Source organism: Tursiops truncatus, chromosome 11 (genome assembly GCF_011762595.2).
Source record: "Tursiops truncatus isolate mTurTru1 chromosome 11, mTurTru1.mat.Y, whole genome shotgun sequence".
NCBI classification, from domain to species: Eukaryota; Metazoa; Chordata; class Mammalia; order Artiodactyla; family Delphinidae; genus Tursiops; species Tursiops truncatus.
The window spans coordinates 38,109,964-38,126,814 of record NC_047044.1 but is presented as its reverse complement, the minus strand read 5'-3'; the positions used below and the strand labels follow the sequence as shown (position 1 = coordinate 38,126,814).

Here is a 16,851-nt window from a genome sequence, read left to right as displayed (position 1 = left end):
CTTCCCTGGTGGCGCAGTGGTTAAGAGTCCGCCTGCCGATGCAGGGGACACGGGTTCGTGCCCCGGTCTGGGAGGATCCCACATGCCTTAGAGCGGCTGGGCCCGTGAGCCATGGTCGCTGAGCCTGCGCGTCCGGAGGCTGTGCTCCGCAACAGGAGAGGCCACAACAGTGAGAGGCCCGCGTACCGCAAAAAAAAAAAAAAAAAAAGCATTAATCTAACATTTACTCTAATGATGAGTTACCATCTGTGATTTGCATACAATGTTTAAGATTTACAAGTAACTTTCATAAAAATTCTCTTGGATTATTTTGTGTATACACTATATAACCTACAGAAAAGAGTAGAATTCTGATATTGTATTTTTCTCAAGTTCTTCACAGTTTACATAACAAGTTTTGTATATTATTTCATTGAATCTTTACAAAGTAGATATATTTAGCTCATTTTATAAGTAAGAAAACTGAGGTCTAGAGAGAGTAAATGATAGACTGAGATCTTCAGGAATTAGACCAAGGGTTGTGTCTAAACGCCCATGCAAGGCAATTTATTTTTAACATTCCTTGTTCTACAAAGGTATTGACCTGACCCATTGTTCCTGAAATTGCTAAATATTTGTTTCAGTGTCTAAGATGATATATATATATTTTTTTTAAAAAAATTTTATTATTTATTTTTGGCTGCATTGGGTCTTTGTTGCTGTGTGGGCCCTCTCTAGTTGCAGAGAGCGGGGGCCACTCCTCGCTGCGGTATGCAGGCTTCTCATTGCGGTGGCCTCTCGCTGCGGAGCACAGGCTCCAGGCGCGCGGGCCCCAGCAGTTGTGGCTCGCGGGCTCTAGAGCACAGGCTCAGTAGTTGTGGCGCACGGGCTTAGCTGCTCCGCGGCATGTGGGATCCTCCCGGGCCAGGGATCGAACCCGTGTCCCCTGCATTGGCAGGCGGATTCCCAACCACTGCGCCACCAGGGAAGTCCCTAAGATGATATATTTTAAAAAAGCACTATCTAATCTTTTGGAGTAATTTATGCAGTGGGGGAGTTTGATTTATTATTATTTTTAGCTCTGTATTCCAATATTTTATTTCCAATCCCATTAGAATTGTATAATGGCTAAAAGTCATAAAACATCAAAGGCGTTAATGTCTATGAAACTACTTTACATCTCGTAAAGCACTATAAAAAGTGAGATATTATTAGCTTATGGAGAAAAGTGCCTTTTACATATTACTATGAATTTGAGTTATTTTTTGTGTCAAGAATCAAATTAGTTTTTATTACTGATGTCATATGAAAATTAAACACACCCAGGAAAAGTTGATGTTTAAAATACAATCCTTGAAACTTTAAGCCTGAGTCCTACGCTTGAGAAGAACCTATACCATTTCCCTAGTAGGGAAAAGTTTAAGCATCGGTTGTAACAGCAATTTACTAACAGCTAAAGGTTATAGCACTTTCTGTACATCAGCTTGTTTTAAGCTCTTTAAATATGTTGATCCATTTATTTCTTTCAACAATTCTGAGGCAGACGGTATTATTATCCCCATTTTACAGATGAGGAAGGTGAGGAGCAGACTGGCTAAGTAATCTGCCCTAGATGACAGAGCTATTAGGTAGCAGAGCATGTTTGGCACAAGGGCAGTCTTGTTCCTGTGCCTGTGCTACTAATCATTGTACTACACTCTTCTGCTCTTGTTTTATATGCTAAAGAAGCCTTGCTCTGATGCAGACATCAGAGTTCTGGACCACCTCTACAGAGCAGATCAAGAACATTTTCATCAAGAGAATTTTCTAGGGTTAGCAAGCATTCTTTTATCTCTAATTGCCCACTAGAAGCTCAGAATCTAACAATATAATTTTAAAGTTAGGACAAATCATAAAGATCATCTTATCCACCTTCACTCATTTAATAGATAAGGAAATTTAAGTTTAGAGAGATTGAGTGGTCTATGATCACATTTTTATTGTGAGTATTTTCTATAGGCTACTAATTAAATGACCACTGGGTTAATCAAAGCTTGTTCACTGTCAGATATTTTTATGAACTTGCTATGTGGCTGTGGGGTAGGAAACTTATTAGATGTTATATTGTGCATTTTTTTTACAATGGTAATATAATAAGCCATATTGATAAGTCATATAATAATATCTTTCTAATAGGGAGAATTTCATGCAATAGACCTCAACTTTCAGAGTGACTGTGGATGTGTACAGTATCTCTGTGGTAACTATGTTTTTTGAAACTTTTAAATGATAATGAATATTATTGATATCTGTTGTTTACTATGAATAAATTAAAAATAAGTTTTGAGATGTACTACACATTTTAAGCCATTGGCCAGTTTTTAAGTATAAAAAGTGTACTTTTTATTTTTCAATTTCCTCTTTTGTAATATTCCTAAATGTTCTGAGAAACTTGGTAACAGGACATAAAAATGATTCATTTTCAGAGGCTTCACAGAATTTAAAGTTGATGCCAGGGTTCTTTTTAGTGTATATAATTTAATTTAAAAGTAGACAACATCTAAAAGAGATTTTTGCTCACTGTTTTATTATTATTGATGTTAACACTGCAAAGCATAAGGTTGATTTTTCTATGAAATAACAAATCTTCATATTAAGTATTAGTAGGTTAATAGAAAATAAACTTTTGTTTAATAGCTTAAAACTTTTGTATTTTTATATGAGAGAAGAGTTAAATCCTATGTTCGCAAGGCACAAAGAGCTTCTGAGCTGCATTCTTCGTCACTATTCTAGCCTACTATGAGCCACGTTTAATGATGTGATAGCACATTATATCACCTACCTTCATCATAAAGTATGATTTCTATGACTTTATTTTGCAACACAAAAAATTGAAAAATCTCTCAAAATAACAAAAAACATGAAATGTTACACAATCCCTTCATGAAGAGACCTACTGTTATTGATTTAGATTTTGCCTCCATTTATATCCACTCCCCAAAATTGTCATGTTATGTTTCCAGAAGAGGGAACAGCAAGTAGCTTGATGATCACTTTGGGCTAAAATTCTGGAATCTGCTATAAAGTATAGTTTTTAGAGGCAGTTCAAACAGTGTATAGCAGTTGAGTTTAGGAATCAATTTCTTACTCTGTGTTAAGGAATAAATGCTACATTCATTATTAAGTGAACTCTTGAGCTGTTAACAATATATAAAGGTAAAGATCTTTACTGGTTTTGAAAAAATTGCATATCACAATTAAAACATAAACTTAAATAAAAGTTCCAATGATCAGTTAATAAAAAACTTAATATAGTACTTTTTGTTGACTTTTTTTGTTTTCTTAGAAAAGGATGATGTGTGTGTGTTTCAAGAAGTATCAGTATTGAATCCTGGCCAATCTATGATAAAGTATTTGGAAGGGGACTTTTGTTACATGGTAGAGTGTCTAGAAGAGAAAGATAACCTTACAGGCTTCCACACTTTGAATTTTACAATGTTGAATTGTTCAAAAGAATGTGATGTTGTAAGTATTCTTTGTAAGTCATTCTGGTGAGAGTTAATTAATCTTTAAATGGCAGCTGTAGAATTTGAATGAGTGAATACTCCGTAAGTTAAAAATATACACTTGAATAGTTCTTTAATAATCTGTTAATTTGTAACTTATCTATATAATGCAGTTTCCTTTTCCTGTGTATAACCTTGAGCTTCAGGAATCTTATTACCTATACAGCTTGTTTGACCTGAGCTTGTTAAATCTACTTGATGAATCTTGGCTGCTAGATGTAAAGGTTAACATCTACTTCACTTCTAATACAGCTATATAAAGTCAGTTATTATTTGAAGTGCTTCAAATTCAACCTCAGAAATGCTTTACAGGTGCTCTGAGACAGCATAGGTTGTATTGGGAAGCACTTTCAGAATGAATTCATTAAAAATATCAGTATTGTTACTGGCTAATTCAAATTATTATTATTATGCACAGCACCAGGTATACACTCCATCGCCAAGTGATTATGATTGTTGTGGTACCTGCAAAAATGTATCCTGCAAATTTCAAATGGAAAATGGAACATCAGTTATATATGAGGTATGAATTTCTTCGTTCCTAAAATGTGCTCCATGGGTAGCTGTCTGTGCTATTTTCTAAAGAAGCTGTTCCACAAATTTGAAAAATATCACTCACACACACACATAGTGTTCCACATATAACAAGCACACCCATATACAGCATGCTTACAACACACAAGACAGTTACATTTTAAAGTATCTGATTTCTGTTGTAAAGGAGCATGTTAAAATGGTTTCTCAAACTTATTTTATCATAGATCCTTACTTTTTTCCCCAGATGTTAGGAATGGACTTTGAGAAATGTTGATTTCTAACAATTAGAACAAAGGAAAAGAACAATGTTATTTTATTCACTCATTTGAAATGAAACATTTTGATAGAAATCTGAAACTCAAGTTAGCACTTTATTATTTCAGGTATCAAAGATTTCAGTGGGTAAATATGACAAAAGATTAAGAATATTTGAAAAAATTTTTAAAAAGAAGATCCCAAGAGTAATGAATGCTATACCACATCTTTCTGCCCAAAACAATAAAATTATTATTCAGAATTCTTCTGTTATCTCATAATAACTCTATGGAGGTTTGAAGACTGACCTACTCCTTTCCTTTTTTAGAATAGAAGAATGGAACCATGATTAGTACAGTTGTTAGTGATGTCATCAGATTTAGGAGGCTCACAAATTCTGTTTATAATTTACATTACCTGAAGGTAGTTCCAATTTATTATTGCTATCCTTAAATTTTTTCCATTAATAGTTTAATTATATGGAGGTCTTCTTTATGTTGTTCTTAAGTACAAGGGATTACTCATAGACCCAAAAGAAAAAGAGATTTCTCCAATCCTGTGCATTTTATTAAATAAGAAAAGTGAACAATTATCTTACTGTTTCATAGTCTATTGTTTTATAATTATGTGAAAAATAGTGTTATTGATTTAGATAATGTTGTTGATATTGTTTATTTGTTTAATCATAGCAATATTTGTTTCATATTATATCATTTTAAAGAGGGAGACTTGAAAAAGGAAACTTATAAAATGAGGAGACATAGGTGTGAGAGAAAAGGAATCAGAGACTACTTGAAAATATACTGTCATGTGGGGATTTAGTAAAAGCAACATAAACTCTATAGATGTCAGTAATCCTGTGATAGCCCTGAAATTTAAATGAAAGATTAAATTATGTTTAGAATATTTTTTGAGAACACAACAAGTAATGTAATATAGGTAAACATATATGAAGATTGTTATCTCTTGGCTCTTTCAAAGATAAGCTTTAGTTATCTAGAAATCTAATTCTTATGGAACAAGTAATTTTTGATTTCAGATAAATTAGATAGTACTATTTGAATTGAATATTAGAATTAATATTCAAATTTGAATGTTTTATCTTCTTTTATACCTGGACTTGTAGATCTTTTCCAGTTGAGATTCATGGAAGACCTGATGATATTTATACATTAAAATAGAATCTACAGAAAATAAAGTTTGTCAGAATTCTTTGCTGGTTCACAAGGAATCTTCAAGTCAGAGTCTGACTAGCATTTTAAAATGCAGGTTATAAAATAAAAAAATATATCAACAATTACAGCCTAATAATTATATAATAGTTATTTTCAGCTGATTTTATTTCTAAATAGGAATTCTGAAATCAAGAATGAAATAAACACTTAGGGACTCCCCTGGTGGCACAGTGGTTAGGAATCCGCCTGCCAATGCAGGGGACTTGGGTTCGAGCCCTGGTCCAGGAAGACCCCACATACCACGGAGCAACTAAGCCCTTGTGCCACAACTACTGAGCCTGAGTGGCACAACTACTGAAGCCCATGCACCTAGAGCCTGTGCTCCGCAATAAGACAAGCCACCACAATGAGAAGCCCGCGCACCACAACAAAGAGTAGCCCTGCTCGCCACAACTAGAGAAAGCCCATGCACAGCAAAAAAGACCCAATGCAGCCAAAAATAAATAAATAAAATAAATAAATTTTTTAAAAAAGAATGAAGTAAACACTTAGTATGTTGAAAAAGTTGTTAAAAGAATAGGGATATGTTTAAAAATAACCAGAAGGTATAGAAAACTAGAACCACAGTGAATAATCACTATCATCCAAAGATTTTTAAATTTTTTGGTGATAAGGGAGTAGAAGGAAAAATAAACAAACCTCGAGAGAGGAGGTGTAGTAAGTATTATGACTTGTTGTTTTATAATTAGTAAGGGAATATTAGAGCAAGACCTTTGACACTTGGCCACGTTAGATAATTAATTTTGTAGTAGAAAAAGATACCTATTTGCTTCTTTCCTCTCTGTTGCTTTGTTTCACATTTACATCTTGGTTCTAGTATGAAACCAAAACACCCCCACACACACATACCACATATATGTATTTTTAATTATTTTAGATAAGTTTGGGGACATTGGCAGATGGACATTTTATGTTACAAGAAGCTCTCTGAATCTTGACTTTTGATTCAACAGGATAGGAAACATTCTACTTAAGAAATATAGCAGATTTTAATAAGCAAACAGTAACTTTCTCTTTTATTTTTAGGAGGGGAGTACCTGGAACTATAATTGTACCACATTTGAATGTGTTAAGACTGACGAAGGGACGATGATTCTGAAGTACAGTATGGTCTGTCCCCCTTTTAATGAGACTGAATGCAAAATGGTTTGTACCTTGTTATAGCTAAGAAAATTTGGCATTAAATATAATTTAGAAAATACACATTAATATGTTTTCCAAGGTCATACATACATACATTATGGCTTATTTATTTTGCTAAATGTTTTGTTTTCATGTATACATAAAAGCTCTGTTATATTTTCTCAGTTTGACACTTTGAGTTATATATGGCATTCCAAATAATTTTGAGTCTCCCTGAATGGACATGATGCTATGTCTGGGTTTTTAATATGTAGACCAAAGGATTATTGAAAAATCCTTTGATCAGCCAACTTAGCCTCTTCTTTCCATATGGATTAATAAACTAATCAATCAGAACTTGGTCAAATTTCTCTTTCTTAAACACACAGCAGATTTATGCTGTCATTCGCTGTTTAAAGCATACTAGCCTAAGTGAAATTTGCCGTAGTTTCTCTGAGCATGGGCCACTGTGAAACTCAGCACATGCCAGAGCATTGCTGATTCTTTAGTTTTGCTCTTCCAATTCCCTTTTCTCTCGTAGAAGAGCCTATTGGGAGAGTAGGTTTTCAAAAGCCACACAATTTTTAAAAAAAGATTCTTTGTAGCCTTAATTATTTAGGAGATAATAATCCCTAATGAAAAGTAAGCTTTATTCTGTTGTGCGAGGCAATATTTTTCTTTAAGTGTGGAGAAATAGCACAGTTTCACTTTTTTTTCATGATGTGCCGTTTTAGTGATGATGGTTAGCTAGTTGGCTAGCTAGTGAGATACAATATGTACTAAAGTAATAGAATTTCAGCTCTTGAAGGAATCTTAGGCATCATCTTATTTCACAGATTCATTTTTATAGAATAAATTCTTTTATTTGAATTACAATTAGCAAGTTACTAAAAGCAATTAGCAACTTACTGTAAGAATTCCAAAATAGATGAAATTTTCTTTATTTAGCCTTTGTCAAGAGACATCCTGAAGTGGGGAATTTTTTTTGAATAATAAAATATTAAAGAAAAAGAGACATCATTTTAACATTCAGTTATATTCAGGAACTCAGTCTAGTCTCAAAAAGTAGTTCAGATTGTTTCGAGGAGTTTAAAAGATATAATAGCCTCTATTTAGAGTCCCTATTAGTACTTTGATTTGGTAAGAAAATCTTTTGTGGTATTTAAAATGGGTTCTTTTAAGTAAGTTAATCTTTTTGCACTTTTTCATATTACTAATGAAGAAATAACAAATTTTAAGCAAAATATCTGCTCCTAATTTTACAAACAAAAATTCTTATTAGAAATTGTTAAATTTCAATCATCTTTCTATAAAGTCTTTGTGATGTTTAGTGAAAATATTGAGAAAGTTGGTTTTTTATTTCTAGTTTAGGATGAAATGACAAAACACTGAATTTTAACATTATTCCTTTTTTCTTCCTAGAATGAAGGGATTGTAAAGCTTTATAATGAAGGCTGTTGCAAGATCTGTAAGTGAAGACAAATTACATACATTAATTTGATTAGTTTTAATTGCTCATGATTATCATTTTTTCACATAAAATTCAGTTCCTATGTTGCAATGAGGGAAACAAATTTTATAATGTTTATTATTTAAATGTTTTTATCATGCGGTTGATTATTTTGTAATTTAGTCTATCTTCTGGAGCATAAGTTTTTAATTGAGATGAATTTTAATTTAAATATTAGAAATTTATTGTTGCATTTTTCAAAAGGTATTGCACAGGATTTCAGTAGGTTTTAAGTTTGAAAGTGCCCTATGGTCAAATGTGCTTTGAACAGGCTGAACTACACAAAGGAGGTTATGATGAGACGTCAATAAGGATATAGAAAGTGTGATATTTTCCAAACCTATTTGAACAAATCTATGGTTCTGTATAATACATTTGAGAAATACCAATTTAGTCAATTATATTTAAATCATATATATAAAACTTCCCATAATTATTTTGACAAAATTATGTGCATGCAATATATTTATTTGAATTATAAGGTTTATTTCATAGTGCGTTTTAATGATTTTAAGGACTGAAATAGAATAGAGGGGTATTCATGCAACCATTTTTATTTATGTGTTTATGATTTTATTTTTTGTGTTCATGAATTTATGTCAAGAAAAACGTTTTAGAGGGGAGTGGAGGAGTGCTGCTTCATGGGTATGGGGTTTCTTTCTGGGGTGATGAAAATGTTCTGATATTGGATAAGGTAGTGGATGTACAACATTTTGCATGTATTAAATGCTACTAAATTGTGTATTTAAAAATGGTTAGTTTTATTTTAATGCAAATTTCACTTTAATAATAGAAAAAAATGTTCAATCTCACATATAATAAAGTTATTAAAATCCAATGAAAATACTAAAACAAAAAAAAGAAAAAAGTTTTAGGAAACTTGGCATAAATAGTAATTTTAACATTGTTTAGAGAAGCTTGTGGGAAAAAAGTCTACAACACAATTCAGGTTAATAATGCCACTGTGTAGGGTTGGATTTTTAGACACAAATTATCATGCCTCTCAAGGGAGATTTCTGAACTTCTTTCATAAAGGGCTGAATCCCATAAATATGTAAGAATAGTCTTGTCTATTTAGAGGTGTTAGTCATATTGAAAACAATATTAAAATGTATTAGGGACTTACCTGGTGGCACAGTGGTTAAGAATCTGCCTGTCAATGCAGGGGACACGGGTTTGATCCCTCATCCGGGAAGATCCCACATGCCGCGGAGTAACTAAGCCTGTGTGCCATAACTACAGAGCCTGCGCTCTAGAGTCCGCGAGGCACAACTACTGAAGCCCACGCACCTAGAGCCTGTGCTCCACAACAAGAGAAGCCACTGCAATGAGAAGCCTATGCACTGCAACGAAGAGTAGCCCCCGCTCGCCACAACTAGAGAAAGCCAGCGCGCAGCAACGAAGACCCAACGCAGTGAAAAATAAATTAATTAATTCATTAAAAATAAAATAATTATCTTTAAAAAAATAAATTAAAATTTTGATGAAACATAAGTAAAATATATATTATGGAACATAATAACAGCTTATAAATCAGAAACTCACCTGTTTTCTACTGACAATTTATTTCTCACAAAATTCCGATGATGGGTTCTGCATTTATCCTGATTTTCAGTTTAGAGAGTTTAAGTAACTCATCTAAGTCATACCTCTTGTGGGATTTCCCTCCAGGCCTGATCTCACAGCCTGCTTCTTAACCGCTAGTGATATTCTGGAACATCATCAGTATAAGTTTTAGGAGAGGGCAGAGGTTGACTGATGATGTCTGCTCATCAGTGCAGGGCTGGAACGACAGAGTCTATTTACATGAGGTGTGAAAAGTAAAATCCAACACATTCATACCCACCCACAACAAACATTCGGATGTCCAATTTGTTCTTGTATTCATTTGCTGGGGCTGCTGTTAACAAAATACCAGAAACTGGGTGACTTAGCAGAAATTGATTGTCTCAAAGTTCTGGAGGTTAGAAGTCTAAAACAAAGGTGTCAGCAGGGTTGATACCCTCTGAGGGCTGTGAGGGAAGGGTCTCCTCCAGGCCTCTCTTCTTGGCTTGTTAGACGGCCATCTTCATGTTCACATGGTGTTCTCCTTGTAAGTGGATCTGTTTCCAAATTTCCAGTCATAAGGACACCAGTCATATGAATTAGGGCCCACCCTAATGACCTCTTTTTCACTTGATTACCTCTGAAAAAAACCCTATCTCCATATAAGGTCACATTCTGAGGCACATAGGAGTATTTGGAAGACAGAATTCAACCCATAACAGCTATATTGCCAGGATTTTAGTGGGTAATAGAGTACCACTTAATGCTTTTTAATTACTGGGGCTCTTAGACACATACTAATGAAAATTTTTGCTCATTAGAAATGAGCAGTTTTTCATTGTTTTCTCTGAATCAAATGTAAACTAATGTGTATCAAGTAGTCATTGTATCAAGAACTCAATGAGTGAAATTTAGGCTCCAGAATCTAAGGAAGTTTATATTTTTATGCTCTCATGTCTTTTTCCTTCTGCTTCTTTAGATTCTAGACTCTTCCATAGGTATGAGATATAGGAATAGAATCACATTGCAATGTAAACACCTTGAATTCTGTAACCCCATTTTAATTATTAGAGAAGTGAGTGTATTTATGTTATCTGAGGGCAGACGGGAAGATCTGTTTGACTTGACCGTATTGCTACTATTGATTGTCCGTCACGCGTCAACACTCTATTAAACCCATAGCAGACAGTACTGCAACGAATCTTCACCACAGTTCTGGAAGGTAGGTGGGGAGGTAGGTATGGTTTCCCTCCAGGTGAGGAAATGAAGGTTCAGAAAAGTGTATCACACTAATCAATAATACTCAGTAGATTTAGGCCTCTCCAGTGCCTGGCCTCAGGATATTTCAATTTTGCCAAGCTCTTTGAAGTACAGAATAATAACAAGCCCCCTCATTTTCTCTCATCTGATGTATAAGGCCTTGTGAAGTAGTTTCTACTTTGGCATTAGAGAACCCCCGTCTGTAGTCTTTGCTTTTGGGTGACCAGGCTTTATCAGAGAGACTGTGCATACTGCGTATTGTTGCAGGTGCTATGCTAAACAAAATGTGTTACAATAAAGTCTCTGAGGAATAAATAGGAAATGGCTCTTGGCACGAACAAATCCAGCCAACTAACAATACATTTATGCTGTCCCAGTTTCATTCATTGAATGAGTTAACACAAACAGATTTTTACTGAGTGCCTCTCACGTACCAGACACCCTTTTAAAAGGGCACTGGGACCATGATAGAGGATGAAACAATATCTGCATGCATAGTGTATGTTATCAAGAAGGGGAAGAAACAATAAGAGGTAAATATACACTATTATGTCAGGTAGTGATGAATGGTATAAAGAACAATAGCGCAGAATAAAAGTGATGGAGAGGGAGGGAAATTGGGTTGTTCATTTAAGTGGGTGATTAGAGAATGCCTCTGTGATGAGGTGTCATTTGAATAGGGACTGAATGTCCTTGGGAGCCAGCCAGGTAGAGTGAAGAGTGTTCAAGGTGGAGGAAATGGCAAAGTACAGTCACAGCACAGGGATGAAAGTGATAGAAGAAGATAAGGACCTTATAGGTCATGTCAAAGATGGTTTCCTTCTTGACTATTCTTTGTTTTAAAACTTATGAGAATAGAAGGGCTAATGAAGTAACCACTGGGTGAAAGCATCATAAGGAACAAAACAGCCTGCCCTCTGCCACCAACACTGAGCCTCAGTCCACACCGTATTTGGGAGGTCGGGGAAAGGAGAAAGAACAAGCATAGGAGATTGAGGAGGAGCCACAAAGAGATGGGAGGCAGAGCAAAGAGTACGCTCTGGAAGCCAAGTGCAGAAAGTGTATCCAGGAGGAGAGAGTGATGGACTGAGTCAAACACTGCTGAGAAGTCAAGTAGGATGAGAACTGAGATGTGATCTTTGAAAATAGTAATTGAAAGTCATGGATGACCTTGACAAGAACAGTTTAATTTCAGGCAGTCTTTGCTACCCATCTCTGCTTGAACCAGAGTGGCTTAACTTTTATATACTTCACATGTTGGGATTTCATACAAGCATTTATTTTATTTTATTTTATTTATTTATTTTGCGGTACGCAGGCCTCTCACTGTTGTGGCCTCTCCCATTGCGGAGCACAGGCTCCGGACGCGCAGGCTCAGCGGCCATGGCTCACGGGCCAAGCCGCTCCGTGGCATGTGGGATCTTCCCGGACTGGGGCACGAACCCGTGTCCCCTGCATCGGCAGACAGACTCTCAACCACTGCGCCACCAGGGAAGCCCTCAAACATTTATTTTAAATAAAGATTTTGTGACTAAACTCATTTGAAGATTGGAGCTCTAATTCCTCTTTTGCAAACAAGGAAACTCAGAATGATTTAGTCTCTTTCCTAAAATGACAGAGCAAATTAGTAACAGAGTGAGATGAGAACCTTGGTTGTTTTGTATCCTGATTCAGGGATTACATTCTCTGTCATACAGCATTAACTATATATTATTGGGTGTATTATCAAGTGATAATACATCATGCACACAGAAGCATGTTAATAGATTAATTAATACAAAGTGTTTTCATTAGAAATTGTGACATCATTTCAGAGCCATAAAATCAAGTATGAGTCATCCATACATTTCAACATGGTTGATAATAATTCAGTTACATTCTTGAATTTTACATTAATATCCATTAAGATAATGTGATTTTAAATCTATCAGTTTATATTTTAAAATTGATTTATATATATGTATGTATGTATGCCTTAATTATGTACATGTATATTTACCTGTACATGTACAGGTAAATATGTATTACATTAAAATATAATGTATAAATATTACATTAAATATAATAATAAATATACATCTGACACAGGTTGATGTTAGCATTACTCCATGTGTGGAATATGTTTGATTTATGATTATGATAATTATTCTAAGACAATAAGATAAAGAGATAAATATAAAGCTAGAAAATATATGAGAAAAGTTGAAAATAAATATTAACATACACTATGTAAGAGTAAAATTCTCACTATCTCTTACTATAGAAATATGTTTTATATAAATATATCAGTTTTCAATTATAAATATATTCATATGTTTAATTGAATTAAGAAACAATTTGATACGGACTTTTGATGAATAAATACATTCTGTATTTTATCAGGCAAACGAGACGAAAGAATATGCCAGAAAGTGATTATTAGATCAATCATAAGGAAACAGGACTGTATAAGTCAAACCTCTGTAAGTGGAAAAATATCATTTGTTACATAAAGCGTATGTGTCTTTCCAGAAGTATATGTGTCACAGCACTGGTAAGTTTGTAAGCCAACAAAATGCCAACACTTAAAATATTTAACTTTTGGAGATTATTCCTACATTCTAATATTAAAATATTCTGTTTGTGAAGAAGTATGAATTATTCTTGGCATAAATAATCAACAGTTCTGAATGTTAATTGCAATACAGAGAGATGGAAGTTTAAACCTAAATATATTTAACCACATATTGTCTTAAGTGTGTAATTTTAATCAGCAAAAATAGTCTTAGTTCTAACTTTTCCCACTTTAATAAGACCTGTCTGATTCTATAGTCTACTTAATTGTGATACAATACAGGTTAGAATAGAATCATTAGATTGTGATTACTATATTCCATAGATCTGTCTAGTTATGTGTGCACATTTCATACTTTGAATTATGTCAGATTGCCATCTTGGACAAACAATGTGCTACCTTAGTGGAATCAATATCACTGTTTTAAAATTTTTTAAACAATTTTCTCATCTCTTCTTACAGATAAATGTTGCATCTTGCGATGGAAGATGCCCATCAGCTACCATATTTAACATCAATATTGAGAGCCATCTAAGATTCTGTAAGTGTTGTCGTGAAAATGGGGTGCGGAACTTTACTGTGCCACTGTATTGCTCAGGCAATGGCACTGAAGTCCTGCACACTCTCCAGGAACCTATAGACTGCACATGCCAGTGGAATTAAATTCTTGGATTCCAAGAACTCTATGCAACATCATAAGGTCAAATGGAGTTAATTTTTATCACTCTTTTTAAGGCACTGGGCAGATTTATACTGTTTAATAATGTATTTTTCAGACTATGGGATATGGCAATTTAACACTTGCTACAAAATAAATAAAATTTCCAGGAAAAACTAGATTTATTGACTTAGTCTGTTCTAGAGAATCAAATGATTTTAAGGTGTTCAGCTGAAATGCTGTTATGTATATAATTGCAGCATGCAATTATATTCTCATCTATTAGAAGGTTGTTTCCTAGGATTCTTTCAGTTTCACTCAATAGTTTTTTCTTTTTAATTTGAAAAGTCTGCCATAGCTATTCGAATTAAGATACTCTTCATTGCTACTGTTTATTCTGGTAAATGTAATCAGTTAATAGTGGCATCTGGATAGTCATAAAGAGTGGTACGCTTAGAGACTGATCATAGAACAATAGGATTTTAGATTATTTGAAGTCTGAGTGGATATTAGGAGTGTTATTGCAAATTTCCCTTATTTTGCAAATTTATCAGATAACCAGAGAAGCTATGTGACTTGTACAAATTCATCCAGTGTAATGATATAGTGAATTCATGTTAACAGCTGAATTAAGTGTACATCTTTGACATTCCAGCAATATGTTCTTTCCTTTTGAACAGTATGGGAAGGTGTGTATCACAGAACCTTTTATTCTTAAGGAGTTTGCTTTGCCTAGAATTAAGAATTTTAAACTCAATTCCTTTAAAAACAAGGAAAAAATGCCACACATACATATGTATATACATACATGTAATAGTTACCTGAATAATAAGGAACGGGGAAATGTAGCATCATTTGCTAAATAGAGGAGGGAGATCTCGGGCTTTTATTTTTTGTACCATTAAAACTGTTTTCAAATATGTTGTTATTATTTAACATTTAGTTAGCTATTTACTGTCTCATAGACATCTGATTTTTGAGATGTATTTGCCTAACTATTGAAGTTGCATGCTATTTTTCTGTTCATGCTGCTGTTTTGCCAATGAAGGATGAAATAAAATGATTTGAATGTATTAGTAGTTCTACAGTGGAATGCCGCACTTTTTAAAGACAGTAGATTATTGACATTTGCAAGGAATATATTCTAAGATCTTTGCAAACCCCCCAATTGTTTGCCACTTACAGTATATAATTATCTGATTTTCCTCATCTGTAAAAAGGAGAGAATGCCCCACTTGGTATGATTGTTGTGAGGATCAAATGAAGTTGAACATCAATGAGAGAAGAGTAAAACTGCATTGAAAAGTGGATGTAGGAACCTGATGACTAGGCTGAGCTAGATGATTTGTTTCTATTTCAAAACCATGCTACCCAGAAAAATTACAACAGATTAGATATTTTGGGACCCCCAGGGTTACTTAGAAATGGATGAAAGAATCAAATGAACATTGCATCTGCAAAGCCCCAGTATCTACTGTATATAAAAATTGATTTTATCTTATTTGCACTTAATAACACTTAGAAGTGTTCTGACTAGACATTAACATTTCAATATTCTTTGATTCCTGTTAACATATAGATTGAATCAAATCTATTTGGTTAAAATATACTAACATTTTGCTTAAGAGAAACTGTGTTTACCTCAAATGAGGTGCATAATATTGTATATTGTCTACCACTCATTTCTTTATTTTCATGCTCTGTTAAATATTTATTATATTAAAAATATTAAATTGTCTTTAAACCTATCTGTGGGGAAAAAGGGAAACATTTTCCTAGAACTTCATAAACATTCTCAAATACAATAAATCTATATTGAGCACTTGCTATGTGTCAGGCACTGTTCTAAGCTCTTGAGGACATGGGCAATACAAAATAGACACAGGGCTCACCCTCATGCAACTTAGAGTCTAGTGAGAAAGTAGGTATTGCATAAATAAACACACCTGCGGGGAAAGTCCAGAAGGAAAACCCAAAATTCTTTGGAATGTAGTTCAAGGTGGCCATCAAATCAGCAGAGGGGTACAAATGGACTTTCCATAAATGGTGTTGGGACAACTGGATAGTAAACTGAATAAAGAGATGTTAGATCAGGGTATATGGAGTCTGGGATATGAACTTCTCAATGTAGAACAATATATTTTTTGATTTCTGAATTATGTTTGTATCACATATTCCTCACACTTAAATTAGTTATAAAATAAGTATAAGGGATCTTAGAAAAGAACAGTCAGGAAAGGAGGCTGAGAAAGAATAGTTATAGAGTTTGGAGTAAAGCCTGGAGCCTCAATGGGGGTCATAGAAGCCAGGAATTGGAGTTATTCTGTCAAATGGTGATGAAAAGTCATTTGATTTATAGAAATAAGAGTTCACTGGTGTTTCTTATTATGAACAAAAGCCATAATGAAGTGGTGTATTAGTCAGTTTGGGCTGCTATAACAAAACAGCACAAACTGAGCAACTTAAAAACATCAGACATTTATTTCTTACAGTTCTAGAGACTGGGAAGTTCAAGATCAAGGTGCCAGCAGATTTGGTGTCTGGTGAGGGTCTGCTTCCTGGCTCAAAGACAGCAGTCTTCTTGCTGTATCCTTTCCATGACAGAATGGGTAAAGGAACTTTCTGGAGTCTCTTCTAAAAGGGCACTAATC

General features: G+C 34.2%; 1 protein-coding gene across 1 annotated transcript in view; it reads left to right on the top strand.

Moving 5' to 3' along the window:
• The window catches only part of OTOGL (otogelin like), a 148,810-nt gene extending 133,537 nt beyond the window's left edge, over positions 1-15,273 (top strand). The window contains exons 52-58 of the mRNA XM_019918727.3: positions 2,155-2,218; positions 3,305-3,483; positions 3,943-4,047; positions 6,578-6,697; positions 8,096-8,141; positions 13,371-13,450; positions 14,005-15,273. Coding sequence (XP_019774286.2) covers positions 2,155-2,218; positions 3,305-3,483; positions 3,943-4,047; positions 6,578-6,697; positions 8,096-8,141; positions 13,371-13,450; positions 14,005-14,205 — 795 coding nt within the window. The 3' untranslated portion in view covers positions 14,206-15,273. The remainder of the gene's footprint in view (positions 1-2,154; positions 2,219-3,304; positions 3,484-3,942; positions 4,048-6,577; positions 6,698-8,095; positions 8,142-13,370; positions 13,451-14,004) is intronic.
• Positions 15,274-16,851: the final 1,578 nt, after the last annotated feature.